This window comes from Danio aesculapii, chromosome 8 (assembly GCF_903798145.1).
Source record: "Danio aesculapii chromosome 8, fDanAes4.1, whole genome shotgun sequence".
In the NCBI taxonomy this organism is placed as follows: domain Eukaryota; kingdom Metazoa; phylum Chordata; class Actinopteri; order Cypriniformes; family Danionidae; genus Danio; species Danio aesculapii.
In genome coordinates this window covers 27,358,824-27,382,495 of record NC_079442.1, presented here as the reverse complement: position 1 = coordinate 27,382,495, position 23,672 = coordinate 27,358,824, and the positions used below count along the sequence as shown (strand labels likewise).

Below are 23,672 nucleotides of genomic sequence, written 5' to 3'. Positions count from 1 at the left end.
ACACAATACAAAAGGTTGCTGTAGCAACAAATGATTATATATTAGGAAGCTAGTTCAAACTGATCTTTAAACACTCAAACTAAGAATTTGTTTATGTGATAACTGTACTAAAGCAGATTTTATTTCCTTTCGCATTTTTTAAAAAAGCTTACAATTTAGACAAAAGTGTTATCAAAAGAATCCTTTTCAAATAGTTATTGTGTAAATGAATTTCCAAAACATAAAGAGATTTCAGTGTTTAGCCAATAGCTAAAACTTAATCCTAATAATTTTGTCTTTGCACTAATATTATAATATTTTTAGCCTCTTTTATTATCTTTATTCACAGTGTTTGTTGCTAAAAGTTTGCTGCTTTCTTACACTATACATTATGATTTGTTAAATAAAATAAAACCTCTACATTCCCAATTAAAGACAAATCAAGTCAAAACAAACACCTCACGTGAGAGTCAAACATCCACTTTTAACGCACTTCACTCATGTAAAACCACATGGTTCGGCAGAAGGAACATGAAGTTTTCTATCTAATCAGACTAAGATAAGCTGGCATTAGTCTTTAGTGTGAAGGTGTCCGACACTGAAACCCCCCTCCCCCCTCCTCTGTCTTTTTGGGACTTTGCTCCCCATATGAACACATTAGAATTCTATCAGTGAGTGTGTGAATGGATCAGATGGATATTGGAAAGGACAGGATACACAGCCTGTTATAAAAGAAAAGAGCCCGGGACGTTAATCAATCCATTAAAGCTCAGAGCTTCACTGCACCACCATCAGATCTCACGAGAATCACTGGAGAACATCCTTCAGATCTGTTTCCAAGGACAGTCTGGATTAGATTTTAATTGTGAGCACATGCTTTTGGGATTTGTATTTTGGAGCTGATTTTTCTTTTTAGAAGAGTCGTTTTATGAAAGTTTAGATCCACATTTGGGACTAAGACAGGCTTCAAAAATGGAAGAAGACATGAAAGACTGTGAGCTCAGGAAGAGAGTCCCATATCACATCCAGAGAGAAGTGCTGGATGAGCTCAGCGTTGACCAAGTCGCTGAGAAATCAGATTTCAACATTTCAGTGAAAGAAAAACTCAAGGATGCAGTCAGGTGTGTCAGTATTGGCTTTTGTTTTTTTTTTTAGACTTTGTAAGTGTGATGAACCAATATCAGAAAGTATTGTAAAATTGTGATTCAGATTATTCTCTTATACATATTTTTGTAATATAATGCTTTTTATAACAGTTTGTAGAAACTTAATTTGAGTAAATAATTCCAAAAATCTAAATGCATTTTAAAAATTGTAAATCAGATCATGAACTTAAGCATTAATGCTTTTTTTGTGAAAGTTGGAGAAACATTTAAGCTTAAGAAGTGAAATCTAAGAGTATTCGGAGAAATCATAATTCAGATGCACAATTTTAAAATGTAATACTTTTCTCCATGAAAGTTTATAGAAGAATAATTAAGTTTTATTTTCCAACGTCTTTGTGTTTAATTTGGTACCTTGATTATTTCATTTAATTTGCTACCAAAGTTTGCATAAAAGCCTGATGATCGTGTTATTCAACATCATTTTGAAAAGGATTTTTCATAGAAGTAATAAAGTCTCAATTTATCTTGTTCTCTTTGTTCATCAGGTGTACAGGCCCAAAGGCTAAAAGCTGTTTCCTATCCTTTGTTCCTCTCCTGGCTTGGCTCCCTAAATACCCATTTCGAGAAAATGCTATTGGAGATCTAATATCAGGAATCAGTGTTGGAATCATGCACCTGCCTCAAGGTCCAACACGTGCACAACACTTGCCCGATATTGACCTAATCAACAACAACACAAACAATCCTCATGTGTTTTGTTTGCAGGTATGGCATATGCTTTGCTGGCTGCCGTTCCTCCTGTTTTTGGCCTTTATTCGTCCTTCTACCCCATTCTTATATACTTTATATTTGGAACGTCCAAACACATCTCTGTCGGTAAGTAGCTCTCTTTCATTTGTATTGAAAGAGGAGGAGTTCTGCTTGTAGTGAAAAAAAATCTCAATTTGCAGGCTCTTGTGTCTTTTTATTTATTTTTGATTATAGTGTTTGCAGACATAGGAAAACAAAGAACAGACAAACAAACCCATCATGTAACAATAGTATGTGCCTCTCATGTCATTTTAAACTTATATATTTCTATGCAATACAAAATAAGATAATTGACGAATACTAAATACTATAAAACTGCAGGTTAGCAAGGAAATTTTCACAGTATGTCTGATAAAATTTTTTCTTCTAAAGAAAGTCTTATTTGTTTTATTTTGGCTAGAATAAAAGCAGTTTTTAATTTTTTAAAAGCTATTTTAAGGTAACAAATTATTAGCCCCCTTAAGCTATTCTTTTTTTCTCTATTGTCTACAGAACAAACCACTGTTATACAATAACTTGCCTAATTACCCGGACCTGCCTAGTTAACCTAATTAACCTAGTTAAGCCTTTAAATGTCAATTTAAGCTGTATAGAAGTGTCTTGAAAAATGTCTAGTAAAATATTATTTACTGTCATCATGGCAAAGATAAAATAAATCAGTTATTAGAAATGAGTTATTAAAACTATTATGTTTAGAAATGTGTTGAAAAAAATCTTCTCTCCATTAAACAGAAAAATAAACGGGCTAATAATTCAGGGGAACTGTATAATAACTTTAACTGATAAATATATCAGTAATTAATTAAATAATTAATTTGTTATTAGTAACTAAGTTATGGTAAATAATAATTTTTTGATTTTAATGCAACAATGTGCACCTTTTGTAAAACCACTTTGAAACAATAATTATTGTGAAAAGCGTTATACAAAAGAGCTAAATTTAATTGAAGAATAGTTCATTTTTTCACCAATCAATCTTTTCTATGCAAACAGTTCTCAATATAATTATTATTTTATGAAATGTAATAAATATTAAAGATATAAATAATACAAATACAATTCAAGTAATAAAATTGCTTTATTTCAAGTCTTCCAACATCCTAGTTTTGTGTGACTTTTACTTACATGACAAAGGTGTACTTAAATGTTGAATTTATGAATTTATTTAAGTTTTGTGTACAAGCAACATCCTCCCATTCACTTATGCATGCTAAAAAACTTCAGTTCATAGAATTTATATACTGCTACTCTCTGATGAGTAAAAGCATCTGCTAAATTAATACATTTATAAATATCACACATATCCTTTTAAATGACAAATGCTCTATTATGCATACCAGGCCAGTAATTGGCAGCGCCACTTTGTAAAGAAACACTATGTGGCCTTTTGTCAGTTGTCTGCATTTGTTGTTTTGGTTGAACCTGTTCATGCCTATATACTGAACATTTCAAGAGTTCACACTTAGATATGCTTGACGCTATTAGCAGGTTTGGCATGCTGTCCTGGGAGAGAACCCTGAGCTCAGAGATAATTGAGCCCAGGGCTCCCGCCTGGTCAATAAGCATATAAGGGGGTCCAAGATCAGGAAGGGCTTGAAAGCTCCACCGACAAAGGGAGGAAAAGGAGGAGATGAGGTGGAAGGCGGGATTCTTCCAAAACGAAGTAGTAGGGTGAAATCGGTCTATTTATTGTAAGCTTGAGTCAATCTGATTGGATTATTGCTGATTAAGGATGAGAGGCCAGCCTGGATCAATCATATCACATGCTCCTCTCAAAATTAGTTTGTAAAACTACACGTATATTGTCAGTGTTTTTACAAAATTAAAATAGATTAAAAGTATATAAAGAATATTATTTTTTAAAGAATATCAGGTCCCCATAATGCAGTCGATTTGCTAAAATGCATCAAAAACGTTTTAGTTGAAAATGGTTTTGTGTAAATATAGCCTCACTGATGATCCTTATCTCCGCTTCAATTTTTAAAGAGAAAATAGTGCCGTTTAAAACCTCTCATGTCATACCTATATAACGTTTTCTGGCAGAAAATATGACTGAAAACATTATTCTATATTTCTTCCATTTTTGAGTGAATTATCCCTTCAAATTCCTCTGTACAGTTCATTCACACAAACATGATGTAGTAAAACAAAGAGGGATGCATTTTCTCATATTCTCATATCTGTCTCCAGGTACATATGCAGTTATGAGTGTTATGATTGGCAGTGTGACAGAGCGTTTGGCTCCAGACTCAGACTTCACGTTCCCAGGAAATGAAACCAACAGCACCTATATAGACTTTGGCAGCCGTGATGCAGAGCGGGTCAAAATCGCTGCCACTGTCACTTTCTTATCTGGCATTTTCCAGGTAGGCTTTCTGTTTTTGAAGTATGCTCAGCTCTGAAGGTGTGTTTGTGACTAAAGTATTTCTGTGGCATCTGTGTGTTTGTAGTTGCTCCTCGGGGTCGTGCGCTTTGGCTTTGTGGTGACGTATCTCTCAGAGCCATTGGTGAGATCTTATACGACAGCGGCTGCCATACATGTCATTGTGTCTCAGCTCAAATATTCCTTTGGCATCAATCCACATCGATACAGTGGACCTTTGTCTCTCATATATGTGAGTATGATTATACAGCAGTTTATTTCATGTACATAATGGTTCTAGAGTACCCTTTGTTTAGTGGAAAAACTGATCAAAATGAGACAGCAAGAAACAGCACAAAGAAAGATGACTAACATTTATACAGGGTAAAGAAGCCAAAGATTAGAATACAGGCCATTGCTTTGAATGACCTTATCAGATCTGTGGCTACAGGACTAGTAGACAGCACTAGTTTCTTCACAGGGCATCACTACGTTTAGCTTTGTTTCTATCTACAGATGCATATTAGATATATGCACAAAACTTGAACATTGCATTAAACTTCTGTTAATAAAGCACCATTTCCATTCAATGAGTCAAAGAGAACCAAAACATCACTGCCGGATAAACTGGCATCAAATATTTACAAGAAAAAAGGCATTAGCTGTGATATGAGAAGCCACTGTGGGCCTAATTACTTGCCTCAGAAGACGAGGACAATATGCAATGAACATGCAGTGGCATTTGGGGGTGCAAGACCACTCTTTGGAGCGCAGCCCTAAGACAATTTCTAGGGCATAACAGCGACCCATTGTGATTATGCACTTTGGCTAAGAGCCTATTTTTAAAATCACATTTTTAATAGGCATTTTGCAGTTGTTTTGGTAAATGTGTTTCCATCATAGTTTCTGTGCATTTGTTCTTATTAGATAAAAAGTTTGTCATATTTCAGAATCAGAATCAGAATCAGTTTTATTGCCAAGTGTGCTTCACACACACAAGGAATTTGTTTTGGCTACAGAAGCTTCCAGTGTACATAAAGTGACAAGTGACAACACAAAATAAATATGAAAAAAATAAAATAATAATAAAAATGATAAACATTAAACAGACGCGGTTAGTGAAGAAACCTGGATGTTGAGTTGTATGTACAGATTGTTATAAATATACAGGTTATAAGGTGCTGTGTACAAGTGCGAATGTAGAAAGTATTGCATTGTATATTGATATAAGGTGCTGTGTACAAGTGCGTATGAGAAAGTATTGCACATATTTATTGCACAGTAGGGGAATATTTAACTGTTCATAAGGTAGACAGCCTGAGGAAAGAAACTTTTCCTGTGTCTGGCCGTTTTTGTGCTCGTTGCTCTGAAGCGCCGACCAGACGGTAACAGTTCGAACAGGTAGTGTGCTGGGTGTGAGGCGTCCAGAGTGATTTTGCGAGCCCTTTTACTCACTCTGGAAGAGTACAGTTCTTGAAGTGTAGGAAGGGTAGTGCCAGTGATTCGTTCAGCAGTCCGGACTATTCGCTGTAGTCTACGGAGGTCGGTTTTGGCAGCTGAGCCGAACCAGACGGTGATTGAAGTGCAGAGGATGGATTGGATGACAGCTGAGTAGAACTGTACGAGCAGCTCCTGTGGCAGGTTGAACTTTCTCAGCTGACGAAGGAAGTACAGTCTCTGCTGGGCTTTCTTCACAATAGAGTCTATATGAATGTCCCACTTCAGATCCTGAGAGATGGTGGTGCCCAGGACCCTGAATGACTCTTCTGCAGCCACAGTGTTGTTCATGATGGTGAGTGGGGGGAGTGCAGGGGGGTTTCTCCTGAAGTCCACTATCATCTCCACTGTTTTTAGCGTGTTCAGCTCCAGGTTGTTGTATCTGCACCATAACGCCAGCCGCTCCACCTCCTGTCTGTATGCAGATTCGTCACCGTTCTGGATGAGGCCGATAACAGTAGTGTCGTCTGCAAACTTAATGAGTTTGATGGAGGGGTCTTTTGCAGTGCAGTCGTTGGTGTACAGGGAGAAGAGCAGTGGGGAGAGAACACATCCCTGGGGGGCACCAGTGCTGATGGTGCGGCTGTCGGATGTGATTTTGCCCATTCTGACTAGCTGTTGTCTATCTGTCAGAAAGCTGGTGATCCATTGACAGACAGAGCTAGGAACAGAGAGCTGGGCCAGTTTGTACTCAAGCAGTGATGGGACGATGGTGTTAAAGGCAGAACTGAAGTCCACAAACAGAATCCTTGCGTAGTTCCCTGGTTTGTCCAGATGTTGTAGGGTATAATGCAGTCCCATGTTGACTGCATCATCCACAGACCGGTTTGCTCTATAGGCGAACTCCAGGGGGTCCAGCAGGGGTCCAGTGATGTCCTTCAGATATGCTAGCACCAGTCTTTCGAATGACTTCATGGCCACAGATGTTAAGGCCACAGGTCTGTAGTCATTCAGTCCTGTGATCTTTTCCTAAATGTATGTACATCTTGGAGGTTCCATTGAACTTTGAGGTTATTCAATGCTACAAAATATGCATAAATTAGGTGGATGAAAATATATATCTCTCACAGGACATCAATAGTCTTTCACAGGGCATCACTAATCTCGATCACTGCTCTGCTGTGATCTTTTCTTCATTCTCTTGCAGAGTTCTGTGATTGTAATGGGTTTTGTAGCCATAACTTTGTTGCCAAGGATTTTCCACAGATTTTCAATCAGGTTTAGATCAGGACTCTGAGCCGCCATTTCATTTTCAGTGTTTTCAGCTTCAAATAACTGCTTTACCCATTTTGCTGTGAAACAGGGTTCATTGTGCTTTTATACAAATGTAGATGGAGCTTCTGATACAAGTTCACACTTTCATGAAGCTGTAAAAGAGTCCAAATTTCTGCAGAAAACATCCCCAAACCATGGCACTTTTAACTGACTTCTTTACACACCTTTGTATTTAAATGTATGTTGTGTTTACTACCTCATAGTGGAGGGGTTATTACTTGCACTTGTAAACTATGGATGAAGTATAAAGCTTTTCTTTATTTTCTTTCTCTCTCCAGACAGTCATCGAGATTTGTGCATTGCTTGGAAAGACCAACATCGGTACTCTGGTTGTCAGCATTGTAACTATTGTTGGCTTGATCATTGCAAAGGAACTCAGCGCATTGGCTGCAAAAAAAATTCCTATTCCGATTCCAGTTGAGCTGATTACTGTGAGTGACATCATTCAGTTAGACACACAAACACATGCATAAACATATTTATATAGTCTTTTGAGAATATACATACACACTAAGTCTATATACAGTTGAAGTCAGAATTATTAACCCCCCTGTTTTTTTTTTCTCAATTTCTGTTTAACAGAGAATACTTTTTCAATACATTTCTAAACATAATAGTTTGAATAAAATATTATTAATTAAAACATTTTGAATAAAGTGACATTTAAAGGCTTAATTAGGTTAATTAGGTTAACTAGGCTGGTTCAGGTTATTAGGCAAGTTATTGTATAATGATGGTTTGTTCTGTAGTCGAAAAAATAAATAGCTTAAATATCTAAAAGTTTTGACCTTAAAATGTTATTTAAAAAATCAAAAAACGCTTAAAAAAAAAGCCGAAATAAAACAAGAAGGGACAGAAGAAAAAATATCATCAGACATACTGTGAAAATGTCCTTGCTCTGTTACACATCATTTGGAAAATATTTAAAAAAGAATAATAAATTAAAAGAGGGACTAACAATTCTGACTTCAACTTTATATATATATATATATATATATATATATATATATATATATATATATATATATATATATATATATGTATATATATATATATATATATATTTATATATAATATATTTTTTCAAAATATATATAGCGATATTGTTAGACTGCCCGCTTTCGTTCAAATTACACCAGAGTTACCGACTGCTCCTGCAATTTATTCAGAAATGTATTCCCGCATCGCAACAAATCTTGTCGGGTCCCGCGGCTCCCACGGTACAGCAGCGGGAATGCAGACCTCTAGTTTGTATTTACCACATCTACTTTCTTGTTTGGTCGAAACCCGAAATACTGCCAAACTGCAGAGGGTGTTTTCTTTTTCGAGACCAGGTCACTTGGTGCGCGACTCGCCATCTTAACTCAACTCTCTCTCTCTCTCCTCCACTGTCTCACACTGTCCCGTGATGACAATCACGTATACGCATTTTTAGGTATTAAATAAGTAATATTTAATACTTGTCTCTTATATAAGTGCATTGTTTTTTATGATGGTATAACAGTATTGAAACTGACACTGTTGCTATTTTTAGATCCCGCGGTATACCATATTACCATATTACCGGCCAAAGCTAATATATATATATGTATGTGTATGAGTGTGTGTGTGTATATATATTAATATAAATGTGTGTGTGTGTATATTATATATATGTGTGTGTGTGTGTGTGTGTGTGTGTGTGTGTGTGTGTGTGTGTGTGTGTGTGTGTAAATGAATATATGTCTTAATTGCACACTATGAAAAACAGTCGTTTAAACCTAAATTTGGGTAAATTATGTACAAACCCCACCACCTGGTTAAACTTTAAATAAAATTTTTACCCAGTGGTTGGGTTTGTCTATATATCACCCAAATTTGCATTTGAACATCTCAGCATTTGCAGTGTTTGCATTATTGACAAACCCTTACCTCATCTTAAATTTTAATATTTTGTCTATTAAAAGTGTCAGTTTTGCTTGCTTTATAGATCATAGTATGTTCTCTTGCTTAGAGAGTAACTTAAAGCTTTCATTTTGCTGTGTGTCTAGATTATTATAGCTACTGTGGTATCATGGTATATGGATTTGAAGACCATTTACAAAGTCGAAGTTGTTGGCGAAATCCCATCAGGGTAAGTCTAATACACAATTTTGCAGCCTAAATACAACACATTTGCATTTGGGTCATCAAATTTTGGTGTCTACATGAAATGAAATGTACAAATTACTGTATGTAACTTAAATTTACTGATTTTACATAAATAAAAATCATATTAAAGTGTCTGATTTAAAGTTTGAAGGCACGTTTTTGAAAGAAAATGTACAAATCTGGTTAAAATAATGTCACAACATACTTTGCAAATACAGTTTGTAAAAATGAGAGAACATAATTATTCTGTACTTATTATTATGAAATGGGTGATTATGTGCTATTTTATTACATTTTAAACGGATAAAGACATCTTGCTGATTGAACCTAGAGGTTTTAAGGATAGTGGAAAAGATTTGGAGCTGCACTCTGATCCTTAAATAAAGCCCTGTACTATATCATCAAATAATAATTGTTCTAAATATGCCGGATGAAATTTTTGTCATGTTAAATATGTTTGATATTTATCATTTTTACTCCAAAAGGTATTATCAAATTATAACATACAGTATGGGGATAAATAAACATAGTTCAACAACTTCAGCAACATCTTGTCCATATAATCATCTGTATCTCTTCTTCTGATTGTAGTCTGCAGGCTCCAGTGGCACCCAAGGTCTCACAGCTGGGCTCAATGGTCGGGGATGCTTTTGCACTGGCAGTGGTTGGTTATGGCATTGCTATTTCCCTGGGGAGAATTTTTGCCCTCAAATATGCCTACAAAGTTGACAGTAACCAGGTAAGAGACTCTTAATGCATTTTCTTTTTGAGTGTGTATAAACATGATGCTTTTTCAGGCTGTCATAAACATGCTCAGGCTGAATATTAAAAGGTAATAATCTTGTAAATAGTGTTCAGGTTCCTAAAAGTTTTCCTTTATTAAACCTGAAAATGTTGTCATGTAACATTACATTTAGTTTGTCTGGATATGTTGATTTGATTTGAAAGTGACAGCATGCGTTTTTTTGTTCGCTTTTAATAAATCACTAAGCACCCCTGATTAGTGATTTATTAAATGATTTTTCTGCTGAAAATGTTTTTAATGTGTTACTTGACAAAGAAAGTCACCAATGTCATGGATGATCTATCTTTTTAGGATGTCTTTCAGTGCAAACACAAATGAACAAACTATCAGTCTACAGCAGACAGGATGTATCTTTAAATTCAGGAAAAAAGGGTCATGAATTTACAAAAACTGCCATTACGCAACATTTTCCGGGATTTTAGATCTTACTTTTAAGCTCAGTTAAACTGAATGTTTTTGTTTATTATTTCATCATTAATCTACACACTTTTTTACACAGATTTTCATATGTTTAGAAACTTGCCTGTTTGAGCATCTTATGTTCTTCTCCTATTCAGGAGCTCATAGCGCTGGGTCTGTCTAATTCCATTGGAGGCCTGTTCAGCTGTTTTGCCATCAGCTGCTCTATGTCTCGCAGTATGGTGCAGGTCAGCACAGGGGGGAAATCACAGGTGAGAACATCAGCAAAGTGACATCATTTCCTTTTCCACTATAAAAAATAGACAAAAAGGCGACAACACCAAAGCTCCAAAAATATTATTTACTTAAAAAAATCGCAAAGCATCTGACATTTTGAGCGCACCGGCTCCTCATCAGACAATATTGATCACATGATATTACACATTGGGCCCTATCATACACCTGGCGCAATAACGTGTAAGACGTGTTTGACGCAATTTGTTGCTATTTTCAGGCCAGCGCAACCCTAGATTTCATGTTTTACAGCACTTTATTTAAATAGTAAATCCATTTGCCCCACTTTGTGGACTCATGGGCGTGCTGGTCTATAATGGAGGTGTGTTAGAACGCATTGTTGGCGTGTTACTATTTTGAGGAACTGCAATAGGCCGCGCCACTGATCAACTGAAAGCTAGTCTAAAGTCTAGCGCAAAGTGAGTTAGTTATGCACATATGCAGATCCAAGCGCTTAATACACACAGGATGTACAGCAATACACAAATATCTTTACATATGAAAAAATTAAAGAATTAAAATGTTACAGAAATTATTATTTTCTACATAAATCTAAAAACCACTGCCTCCATGCCTTCTTTATCCCTTGGTTGAGCGTGGGATGGGGCGCTTTTTTCAGTTTATTTATGACAATTTGTATTTGTATAATGTTATTAATACTTTTATTATGAGTATTATTCATTTTATGCATATTTATATTTTAAATTTGGAGACGTATGCATCACCATATAGGACATAAGAATAGAACGTGTGTTTGGATAAAACTCAGTTTTTTGACCACACTTCGTTATTATTGCTCATTTACTTGTTTTCTGGAATTGAGAAATAGTTTTGAAACAAATCTTTATGCCTAACAAACTAAATTAAACATGTAGGCTAATGAATGTCTTCAGTGGAAAGTGTACAACACCGTTTCCTTACTCCACGAAAGTAAAGGAGTAAAGTAAAGAGTAAAATAAGAGGGCGAATAGAGGAGGCTCATTCTTTATCCTCGCGCTGCAGATGGTCTGTTGAACTATTTTCTTGCTAGTGAAGCATTCAGTTTTTCACTTACCAAGTCCGTCATATAAATAGCAAATGCACCATGGCGCGACACAATTGACTTTTATATATATGGGTGTATATATATATATATATAGTGTATGGGTGCGTGCCCCAGTAGAGCTTTATGTCTAGCAACGCCCCTGGTCATTACTAAATCAATTACAAGGATTTTACCATTCATAACAATTTACAGTAACTGTCACAAATTTAAAATACTTTTATACAAGTAATTACTATATTATTTTGATAGTATTTTTTCTGTTTTTTTTCTATATATATATATATATATATATATATATATATATATATATATATATATATACTTTTATTAATTATAAATATATATTTAAAAAATATATATATATATTGCATGAATATTAATTTCATTTGAAGGAAATTCTATAGACTATTCAATAAAATACAAAACAGATGTTTTATAGAATTATCTTGACACATGGCAAAGAATTAGGTTTATTAAGTCTTACCTCTCTGTCTCGTCATCCCTCCTTTTTGCTTCATACAAAAAATCTATCAGGAGGCATGCTTAGTACGATCACCATCATATTGTTTAAACTTTAGTTTTGTCGACTTGCAAAACAAAAAAGACTGTTACGCCTGCTTTTTTGGCGTGCATGTTAACTACCGGGACTCGCACCGGCAAAAGAGCAGCGCGTGCGAGAGGCGCGCGGGTTCTCTGCGCACACGCGGAGATGTGTCAGTTTGCTTTTTGATTAAACACATTGCTTTCACCAGCGTTGGTTCGGTTGCACATAGAGAATAATGTATTTATTTCGGAATTACCAGTCTTAATGAATACACTTGCATATGAAGTAAATCATATCTCAATGCATTTACTGGGGCACTGGAGATTTTTACTGGGGCACGTACCCCATTAAATTGGGTCTAGCGACACCCCTGGTAATGACAATAATTAAAATAAAAAGTGTTGTTAAAAATGAGTTATTTTCTGTGAAATTAGCATTTTTCCTCCAGTCTACCCAGTTCAGTACTGAGTAGACATGCATGGTTTGATGAGTGGCTGATTTATTTTTATGTGGAAGTTGAAATCCTCTCTCTGTCAATCTCTCAGGTTGCAGGAGCGATTTCTGCTCTGGTGATTCTGGTGATCTTGTTAAAGATTGGAGAACTCTTTGAGGAGCTGCCAAAGGTTAGCTGCTGCTGAATCTGCTCTTGTCATCATATCTGTGCTCAATTCATGAATATATTAATGCGTCTGTTTACATAGATATTCACAGACATGTGTGCGCTGGTCTGTTTAGGCAGTGCTGGCGGCTATAATTTATGTAAACCTGCAAGGCATGATGAAGCAGTTTGGAGACATCTGCTCTCTCTGGAGGACCAACAAAGTGGATATGGTAAGAGAGAGAGGAGGAGATGGAGAAGGAGGGAGCAAATCTTATGCAACACATTAAAAATAGACCTATACATAAACAAAATAGGACAGAGAGCAGGAGGGAGTGAATAGATTGACAGAAAGAATGAAGGGGGAAATAATTGATGCTTCGCCTATTATTCTCTGTGTTGTTTGTCTGTTTAGGTGGTGTGGGTGATGACTATGATCCTGACCATTTTGTTTAATCCAGACATGGGACTGGCTGCATCTATCGCCTTCTCCATCCTCACCGTGGTCTTCAGAACTCAGCTGTGAGTGACAGAAAGCACATACACAGAGCTGGAAGATTTCACAGATACACACTCAATTGTGCCACTTGCATCACATTCTTATTGTAGATTCTGTGCAAATGATCAGAAATGTAGGCACATTTTCAAACATCCTCTGCAAGCACACCCTTTCTGAAGAGTATTCTTAAAATTAATACATTTTTATGGGGATACAATGGAAAGAACTAACAGGTAGGGGTATAAATAAAAAAATACTTACTGTTTGGTAATATACTAATTAATAAAAAATATAAATAATAAAAAACAATATTGACTAACATAAAATGTGCAAATCCTTATTAGTAAACAACTAATTTGAGGTACTATAGCAGGGCAAAGAAAAAAAGGAAATATAAATAATTAAAAAATGAAATGCATCAATAGAAATTACCTTTGTCATTTCCGTGTTTCTGTTTCAGATGAACTGACAATTTTGTGTATTGTAAAAAGTGTTACCTGCAGTAGCCAAATGCTGTGGGAAAATACATGGAGATAAAAAATGGCTAACAAACAGAAGACGGGCTATATTTTAATGATCTAGGCACAAAGTCTAAAGTGCATGGTGCAAAACCATTAAGGGCATGTCTGAATCCACTTTTAAACCAATCAGAGTCTCATTTTCTATTCCTTTTAAAAGTCAGTAGGGTCGCGCCATGGCACATTTGCTATTTACATGTCAGACTTTGTAAGTGGAAAAACTGAACGCTTCACTAGCAAGAAAACAGTTTAACAGACCATATGCAGCGCGAAGATAAAGAATAAGCCTCCTCCATTCGGCCTCTTCACTTTCTCTGTATTTTACTTTTACTCTTTATTCTACTCCTTTACTTTCATGAAGTAATGAAATAGTGGGGTGCGTACACTGAAGACATCCATTATGCCTCATTCACACTGTCAGAGACTTTGTAGCTGCCTGTTGCTTTGGGTGGCGATCTGCTGCAAACACAGGTCTGTATAGGTCTACAGCACGAATACAAACACCCTCTGAGCAAACTGAGAGAGGATCACGTGAACTATATTGGTGCTCCTACTGGCTGTCATAGCAGCCTTTACTTGAGCTTTGTCTGTCTGTCTTGATCTTAAATACAAAAGTAGGAAATACATTCACATCAGACAGCAAAGACCAAGTTTTTTCTTTGTCTCCTAGCCTTCTACTACTTTTAAGTGTAACATCAGTACATCATATATATCATTTGATCAAGTCATACTGATGTATTTTTACACCGCTATTAACTGTAGCAACAGCCAAATATTTGCGTTTAGCTTAACTGTAAAGCAGAAACTATGCAAGTTTGGTCTCTTAATCAAACCCCAAACATTTCATCATATTCCTCAATATAATAAAAGGCACTGCTAAATCATACTGTTATTATGGTATTATAAATTATGATTGGTTTTACCTTATTTATCTCTGTGCATTTTAGCAGGTCTTCAAATTTTTGCCTGCACTGAATTTCTATCTCCATGTACTGCCTCAGCCACTGGCTAAACACCCCCTGGCTTAGCCTGCCTTTAACCTGACAGCAGCTCAATTCTTGCTTCTGGTCAAGCTGGAAAGTGATCAAATACTTTCAGTGTGCCTTTAAGTCTCACAATGTGCACACCTTTAAGTGAAGTAAACCCATGACTGAAATACTTATAGCTGATAGTTAATGAACAATAAATTCTGAGAAAATTTATTTTGACAAAAATTAATTGAGATTATAATAGCCAGTCTTCTGTTTCACTGAAGTCCACAGAAAATCCAGAGAAAAACCTTTTTTTGAATGTCATATTACATTTCCTTTGAGTTCCCTGAGCTTGGCCATATGTACCATGGGCTTAGTGTCTGAAATAAAGTCCTGTTCTGGACAGCATTGATATTAAATGAATGAAAATTCTCTGTCTGTCTCTCCTTGTTTTGACATCTTCTTACCTGTACCCCCCCCTTCCGCCTCTCTCTCTTTCTGCAACAGACCAAAATACTCCATCCTTGGGCAGATTCCTGGCACAGACATTTACAAACCAGTAGAGGACTACAATCAGGTGACCACAGCCATGATAACACCAACACCCATACCATCATTATTATAGTACAGACTAACTGGAAACTTTATTAGGTACACATTACTGGTACTATAAGTTACATCACTTTCGTCTTCAGAACTGCCTTAATTCTTCATAGCACTGATTTAACAAAGTGCCAGAAACCTTCATCAGAGTTTTTGGTACAAACTGACTGGAAAGAATCAGAGAGTTGCTGCAGATTTTGTTAGGGTATGTTCAATCTAAAATTTTGTTTAACGCTTTACACATTTTATTTAAACAACAAGGGTGTTGTACACTTGTGAAGTGGTTGAGCTGGAATTACGGCAAAGTTCATCCAAAAATGTTATCATGAAATGTCATCATTTCTGCGTTCTTAATGAAAAACCTGCCATACTACTCCTTGATCATCTGTTCCATTACTGTCACATATTTGCAAGGTCATGACATATATCTGCTTTACTATTTGCTTAAATGTTCTCCTGGGGTGTCGGAATGAGTAGTTTCAATAGTTGCTGTAAGTTCCTGGTTATAAAAAGCATCTAAAATATGTTAAAGAGTTTCGCTGCAGCTAATCAGGGGCATAAAACTTGTTCTTGTGAATGTTTTTATATTTTGGTAAATGTGTGGGGGTGCGTGCGTGTCTGTATATATATATATATATATGTTTGTGTGTATATATATATATATATATATATATATATATATATAAATATGACATAATTACAATGACATAATAACTAGGCAGAACTGTTGTGTGTGTGTGTGTGTGTATATATATATATATATATATATATATATATACCCCATATATATATATATATATATATATATATATATATATATATATATATATATATATATATATATATATATGAAGAGTTCAGATGCAAAAACCTTTGTTTGAAAATTTCATCGAAAATGAACATTATTCTCATCCTTCTTTTGTTTATGTTGAGATATTTCACTTTAAAGACTGGGAAAAGGACTCTGATAAAAATGCTCATTTTTTGCATCTAAACTCTTCATATATATATATATATATATATATATATATATATATATATATATATATATATATATATATATATATATATATATATATACATACATACAATAAATACATACATACAATAAATACGAACAGTAAATTTATTTTGGATTAATCGTAATTAATCTTTTGACAACACTAACATATATATGAGCATTGATAAAATTGCTTAAAACTTGTCAAATATGTATTACTTTGTTATCTCTGTGTTTTCCAGGTTAAGGAAATTCCTGGTATTACGATTTTCCGTTCATCTGCAACATTGTACTTTGCTAATGCTGAAATGTACATCGATGCCCTCTATGAGAAGGTAGACACGCATTAACAACCCTACATGTGTACACTCTCATAAATATTCATTCACACACATTTACATAGCCAGCACTAAACAGGCAATTATCCCAAACATACAATCTAACATAAGCATTAACTGTGAGATTAGACCAATCAAGCTACATACAAGCAAAACACCCACAAGTCAGGACTTTCATTCATGATTAAAGAGAAAAAAAACTCTGTTTGTATGCAGACTGGTGTAGACGTGGCTAAACTTCTCTCACACAAGAAAAAACTGGAAGCAAAAAGACTGCGAAAAGAAAAGAAAGCTGCCAAGAAAGCAAAAAAAGAGGCCAAGAAAAGAGCAAAAGAAGCTGCACGTCAAGCGAAGGTCTGCTATTGACAATAATACACTACTCTATGTATAATATGGATGTTTATTTGTTGGTTTTATTCCAGTTACGTGTCTATATATATTCTAAAAACTCGCTGTTTTTAACCAGGAAGAGCCAGTGTTTTCAGACACAGAGGAAAGTGAGGAAGAGCCGGAGTTGGCGTCACACTCACAGACTAATGGGAATGTGCATGAGCTCTCATTTAAAGAGCCAAAAGATGTGGTTGTATTGGAAGCAGGGCCTTATACTGACCCGGACACACCACTTCCAAAGGCAATCGTTCTTGACCTGAGTCCAGTGAACTTTCTGGACACAGTTGGTGTGAAGACGCTACGCAATGTGAGAGAGAATCTGTACTGAATAACTGCTTTCTAATAGTTTCATATGTTTTAATCCTGATTGTTTAAACCTTTGTTTATTGGCAGATCTATAAAGATTATGGAGAGGCTGGTGTGCAGGTGTACTTGTGTGGCTGCCAGAGTGAGTAACCAATACATAATATATAACCAATACATACCAAAGAGTTTGATCTACAGTACAGTATATACACTCTTTGGTAAATGTAGATGTTCTTTCAGTGAACAGTTCTTTAAGGCAAAGTTCATCCAAAAATTTAGATTTACCCACTGTTTACTCACCCTCAAGTGGTTCCAAACCTTTATATTTTTCAATTTTTCTGATAAACAAAAGGGAAGATGTTTTGAAGAATGGTGGTCGTTGACTTCCATAGTAGAAAAAAAAACATGACTACTGGATTTCTACTTTATCCAAAATATCTTTTGTGTTCAACAGAAGAAAGAAACCCACACACATTTGGAACAACTGCAGGATGAGTAAAATATGACAGCTTTATAATGAGAAAAGTCAGGTGCTCCTTTAAAAGAAGCATTATCAAGGCCATGTTATGGTTGTCAGCCTTAATTTCAGTCTTTAATATTGTTTTTCACACTGTTTAGTCATTTAGGGGTGAGATAGATAACCACATCCTTTAACATTTCACATTGTGGTCTAAAAATGTACCTTTGTTTAATATTTCAATATCAGGCTATGAAGCTATTTGATAACATGGAAATACACCTATTAATAAAAAACTGTTAAGTAAAATATTAACAGATAGTTTTTTACATAGCCTTCAGATTTGTCACAGTGATTGTTCTACAAGTGCAATTCATAAGAAAAAGTTTGAACATTGCCATCCAAACTGTGCATAAATTAGATTGTGAGTGAAAAAGACTGAAATATATCTCCAAATGGACAAAATACATTTAAATCAAGGCCCAAGCCATTTTGTGGTTGTGGTTACATTGTGTCTTTAGGTTTGAACTTAAAATGACTATATGAACACCAAGTGAACCAGGAATAAATGTGTAATTTTCTTGTCAAAACCAACTGAACTAGAAAAAATGCAGTGTTCGTATGCAAAAACCTCTAAGTGCCATCTGAAAAAAAAACAAATTTTCTCAGGCTTCTGTCTGTAGGTTTAGTAATTACACCTTTATGTCGATGAGTTGGTTATTTTCATTGCCTTTAATATGCCCCTTTTTCAAGATGTAATATAAGTCTCTGATATGCCTAGAGCAGAGATGCCCAAAGTAGGGCCCGCGGGCCAAGGTTGGCCCATTTTAACCTTTGATTTGGCCCACCATCCCATCTAAGAATGAGAATGATAGAGAAGGTTGGGACAGATGCCTTAAAAGACATCGTTTTTTATAATTTTACGTAACCTTTTTTTTTTGTTTGATTGTTTTATTGCTGAGCCACCAAAAAAACATGTTTCAATCTAATGTTGTAAATTAATCAGATTTTTAAGAATGTAAATAATGTCACTCTACGGATAGAGGACTATGCAGAAGATATCAGTAAGCAAATCAAGGCAAAAACTAGTGTAACCTCATTCTGTTATAAATTAGATTGTTTTTGTTTTTACTGTAATAAGTTCATTATGAAATGTTAAAATGCTGTATTAGTTAATATAAAGCGATGATCTCCAGTTATATTTAAATATTATTAAATTAATTAGGAAATAACCCATGGCAACTATATTTACCTCTGGCCCACCAGCCTTAATCAAGAAAACCACCACCCTTTACAAGAAAAAGTTTGGGCACCCCTGGCCTAGAGTATAAATGTGAAGTTTAGCTCAAAATCTCAGACAAAAATTTTTCATAACTCTTTGAAACTTCCCCTTTTTAGGTTTTGATTTAACATGTGCCGTTTTGAGGATCGTCGCTTTAACATCAAAAGATTGCGCTCCTTTCAAAAGAGGTCGGAGCTACAAATGCCTGTGTGTCAGCATAGCGGCAGATTTAATAACACGACTAACGTTATCTCTGTGAAAATTTCAAAAAGAATTGGCTCAAAGACTTTAGTCTATGGAGAATTTCTGCATCCTAAAACTCAACATTTATAATGCCTCTTAGTTGAGGGAGAGATCTCTATTAAATGGGCGGGACTTTCCCCCTCAACAAAGTGAGAATGTCAGTCAAAGTGTTTCTGCAGACTGTGATTATATATAGAAGTGTGATTATAAAAAATAGAATTGATTTTCACTATTAGAGGCTGGCTATAATCACACACTGTTGCCACACAGCTGTATTTAAAGCTCTTATTAAACTGAATTTTGCATATTAGGTCCCCTTTAAAGAAAATAACAAAACATAAACATAGTCAGTTGAGGAAAAAGCTCATGTTCGTGTGGGTTTCCTCCAGGTGCTCTGGTTTCCCCCACAAGTCCAAAGACATGCAGTATAGGTGAATTGGATAAACTAAATTGGCCGTAGTGTATGTGTGTGTGAATGAAAGTGTGTGGATGTTTCCCAGTACTGGGTTGCAGCTGGAAGGGCATCCGCTTTGTAAAACATTTGTTGAATAAGTTGGAGGTTTATTCCGCTGTGGTGACCCCTAATGAATAAAGGGACTAATCCAAAGGAAAATGAACGAATGAATGAATGAACTCTTAAAATGTAAACACACCCTTTACTGAGCAATATCACATTGTTTCTTGGCTACTTTCTTATTGTGAATGGCCAGTGTTATTGTATCTGTATCACATTGGCCTATAGTTGCCCTGTGTCCCACCTGGTTTGCCGTATCATTTTCCAAAGTTGCAATATTGCTCATAAAGTTGCCCTAGGTATCATCAACATTAGCGTTTTTGAGAACCTAAATTATATTTTTGAACTTTGTTTGTGCAATAGAAAGATTTCACAGAAGTCAAGGGGTCCGTAGATGCCAATAAAGAGCTTTATTTTCAACAGTGTACTCCTCCATTTAATCTGCTTGTTTGTTATCTTCATGACGTCTGAGATTTCATGTGAATAACGAGCACATTTCAAGATGGACCTGTTTGTCATCATTGTTTCTAATCTCTCTTTCAGGAGGTGTTGTAGAGAGTATGGAGAAGGGCGATTTCTTCAACGAGAAAGTGACTAAATCGATTCTCTTCTCAACGGTACATGATGCAGTTCTTTACTGCCAGCAAGGAAACAATGAGAAGGTACAATATGTTCTTATCTCTCACACATAAAGGCCAATGTCAAGAGGTTTTCTTAATTAGGTTGTTGGTCCAGACAGCATTTCGAGACAATTATGCATGAATAAACATCATTTCTTGTCTTATTTTATTGCAGGTCATGCAAGGAACACATTTGTAAATCGAATGTGAAAGACAGCGCTCTGGAACACAGAGCAGGATTTTTGTGTATTCCGCCATGAGGATGAATACGTATACAGGAGATGTTTCGATTAATAATGTGCTATTTAAAATAATAATCACGTTTGAATGGGAAATATGTCAGAATGGATTTGCTATTGAGCTTTATTGTGCAAGTAAAAAAAAGTGAAACTAGCTGTTCTATACAGGTTGTGACACTGCAGGTGTAGTTCAGCACTAAAATATTACACATTACGCTTCTCAGAAATATAATCAGAGTTCTGGGAAACATTAGCAATGTACACTACAGTTTAAAAGTTTGGGGTCAGTAAGATTTTTAAAAGAGCAAGGATACATTAAATTCAACACATGCTCATTCTGAAAATGTAGCCCCTTAATATATATTGCTGGAGATCACAAATTATGTAGCCAGAGCTACGTATGGCTGCATTTCGTCTTTAAAACGAACGTTACAGGGCGGTATGATGCCGTTACTTTTCTCGCTTACCAGCTAACCGCTTACCTACGTATGGACGGCTTTTCTGCTGTTACCGGTTTGTCCAGTAGCTCGACATATACATCGGCGGACTTGAGATGCAGAGCGGAGTTGACCACGACAACAGGATACGAGTTCGGTGAAGAACGGTTCCAGAAAGCAGGTAAGACAAAAACAGAAGCCAAAAAATAACAGGGTAAGTAAGTAAATAACAGGGTGAGAATGTGGTAAAATCTGAAAACGTGGTAAAAATAAGGGGGTTTTCTTTTGCTGTTTTGCTTTTTTCAAAACACTGCGGTTGGGTTTAGGGAAAAGGGGAAGAGGTCAATCGATGCTGTTTACATTTACATTTAGTCATTTAGCAGATGCTTTTATCCAAAGCGACTTACAAGGAAGCAGCAAGACGAGGAAGCAATTTACACAACTATAAGAGCAGCAGTGAATAAGTGCTATAGACAAGTTTCAGGTGTGTAAAGTCTAAACTGGATGGGATGTATTTGGTGCTCTCCAGAAATGTATATAGGGGTACGTAATCAGAATGAGCCTGGGTTGACTAAATTTGATCAAACATATTCATAATACATTGATCATGTTATATTTTAAATAAATGCTGTACTTTTAAAGTTCTTATTCATCAAGGAATGGTTTGATTCTGTTTTTCACAAAGATATTGAACAGCAACTTCTTATGAGAAATATTGCACTGAGTGAGACACTGAAGACTGAAGTAATGACTCCTGAAAAGTCAGCTTTGCCACCACAGAAATGAATTTAAATCATACAAAATTACATTTTTGATTGTTAGAGTTTTATATATTGAATTATATTTCACAATATTACCCCTTTTACTGTGAACAATTAAATGCAGCCCTGGTGAGCATATGAGACTTGCTGACTACAAACATTCCAGTAACGACAGGGTGTTGTTGTTCAACATAAATTTGAAAGAATGTGAACAAACACACAAATTTTTATTTCATGAACCTAGGTTGAGTTTGTCCATATTATTTAAAATTTTTATTCAAAATTCTAGAGAGTAATTTGCAATCTAACCTCTATTCATATATATTGTTTTATTATGTATGCTATTAACTTTGTATTTGTGTATGTTTGTGAATCAGTTTAACTTAAATAAACTGTCATTTTCTTATTCTTCTGGTCAAATTATTTGTGAATTCTATGATATTTAATTCAAGTTTAAAATGGAATAGCATAGCTCCATTAAAGAGCGTACCGTTTTCTGTTTAATTTCTAAACATGAGGATTAAACAGCAAATATTTTCTTGCATTAGTAATTTATTGTGTTTCTATTGTGTTGTTTGATTTCAAAAATTGTTCTTTTTAGGGCTGCTGTATTCCTGGATGAACACATTCAGAAACATTATCAGAATGCTGTCATTATGTAGATGTTTACATGTAAAGTGCTCAGCATATTTAAGCACACCCCTCGCAAATCTATCTTTTAAATGTATTTTTAATAGGAGGCTATACAATATTATATTTGCGCATATACATTGGATTAGTCAGTATTGAAGCCAAATACGGAGATCATTTTTGTTAGATAAGCTCCAGATTTGGCTTTAGTACTGGCTAATCTGCACAAACTGACGTTAATGGTCCAAAAACTAGTAAACCCAAATTTATGTTGTAGAAAAATATTAAATACAGACTTCAAAAAAGACGAATAATCAAGAAAAGCAAAACAACAACAAAAAATTTGTTGACATTTTGTAGGTTGTAATTTCATTTTATTTATTTATTTATTTTTTTGCAATATTTAAATATGTTTGGTCACTAAAATGTTATTTTAATAAATATATCTGTTTAATAAATATGTTTTGTTTAAATGCACCAAAATACATTGCCTATATTCAATGAGAAATAGATACAAATATTCATTTTCAAAAGGGGGTGTACTCAATTATGCTGAGCACTGTATACATGTACAGTTATATATATATATATATATATATATATATATATATATATATATATATATATATATATATATATATATATATATATATATATATACCACTGCTATACTAATTATCTAAACTTGCCCAATTAATGTAATTAACCTAGTTAAGCCTTTAAATGGCACTTATGCTGAATACTAGTATCTTGAAAAAAATCTAGTAAAATAAGATGTACTGTCATCATAGCAAATAAAAAAATAAGTCAGTTATTGAAATAAGTTATTTAAACCATTAAGTTTAGAAATGTGTCGAAAAAATCTCTGTTAAACAGAACGTGGAAAGAAAGAAATAAAAGAATTCAAATTTAACAGGAAGGCTAAAAATTCTGAGTTCAACTGGAGGAAATACATAGAGGTATTTCCATAACAGGTTTCAGAGAAACTGGTCTGGACATTCCAGCTTAATCCCAGCAGGG

The 23,672-nt window shown here is 35.0% G+C and overlaps 1 protein-coding gene across 1 annotated transcript; it reads left to right on the top strand.

Moving 5' to 3' along the window:
* The first annotated feature begins 310 nt into the window (after positions 1–310).
* On the top strand, positions 311–22,375 carry slc26a6 (solute carrier family 26 member 6). The gene is made up of 19 exons (XM_056463535.1): positions 311–1,100; positions 1,631–1,770; positions 1,851–1,961; positions 4,086–4,261; positions 4,346–4,510; positions 7,308–7,460; positions 9,060–9,142; positions 9,751–9,898; positions 10,522–10,635; positions 12,792–12,869; positions 12,982–13,077; positions 13,260–13,366; positions 15,340–15,409; positions 16,678–16,770; positions 16,990–17,127; positions 17,240–17,470; positions 17,557–17,611; positions 20,509–20,627; positions 20,761–22,375. Exons 1-19 carry the CDS (start codon positions 952–954, stop codon positions 20,782–20,784), a joined length of 2,250 nt encoding a protein of 749 aa, XP_056319510.1. The 5' UTR covers positions 311–951; the 3' UTR covers positions 20,785–22,375.
* The last annotated feature ends 1,297 nt before the right edge of the window (positions 22,376–23,672 follow it).